Below are 778 nucleotides of genomic sequence, written 5' to 3' on the forward strand. Positions count from 1 at the left end.
GTCGCAAATGACTTTAGAGACGAAATTTAATTGTTAATCGCATTTGGAGGACCCATTATGCAGCTCCTGGGAAAACTGTTAAAATATATAAATAATGATTTGCGTTGTCTGCATTTCCCACCAAAAAATGTACAGTTGACAGTGATGTTGCAAATTTGTTATGCTGTCTTTTATTAGTTACTCATTAATTATTTTTTTACAAAGTTATTATTATTTCTTAATGAATCCATCATTGTGCTCCCCTTCGTCTTAGAATTCTCTTGTCAGTCTGTTTTTATCAGGATAGTATCATCTTAGAAAAAAGGAAAATTAGAAGAAGAAAAAAATAGAAAATAAGGTATTTACTAAAGATGTATACATCTTTTTTCTCATTAGCAAAGCCACCTATATTTTCTTGGACATGTAACAGCAAGCACACACTCCACTCTTCCAGGTATGACCGCGGGGACAGGAGCTACGACAGAGGCTATGACCGCTACGACAGGCCTCAATACCATGACCGCTATGATAGGTATGACCGTGCTTATGACAAGTACGATCGCTACGATAGGTCCAGATCTCGCTCCTATTCTCCACGTAAGTCTTCCACCAAGTGTTTTGTTTGGATAGGTCCTCTTTCATCCTCTCTCTCATAGCTCATACTGTCAGGTGTAGGCGTGTGGTGTGGATGTTCACTGGAGCATTGAACTTTATCTTGTATTTGTGATTTTCTGTATTTTTAAGTTTTAAAAGGGGGGGGGGGAGTGGAATATGTCATTATTCCAATTCCATTAGAAAA

At 37.7% G+C, this 778-nt stretch overlaps 1 protein-coding gene across 1 annotated transcript in view; it reads left to right on the top strand.

Annotated features, from left to right (window-relative positions):
• LOC119588708 (transformer-2 protein homolog alpha-like) overlaps window positions 1-778 on the top strand; it is a gene marked incomplete in the record, with an annotated part of 51,250 nt that overhangs the window by 48,728 nt on the left and 1,744 nt on the right. Inside the window, 1 exon segment of the mRNA XM_037937345.1 lies at window positions 434-576. Within this exon segment, the coding sequence (XP_037793273.1) occupies window positions 434-576 (143 nt within the window).

This window comes from Penaeus monodon, chromosome 24 (assembly GCF_015228065.2).
Source record: "Penaeus monodon isolate SGIC_2016 chromosome 24, NSTDA_Pmon_1, whole genome shotgun sequence".
Lineage (NCBI taxonomy): Eukaryota > Metazoa > Arthropoda > Malacostraca > Decapoda > Penaeidae > Penaeus > Penaeus monodon.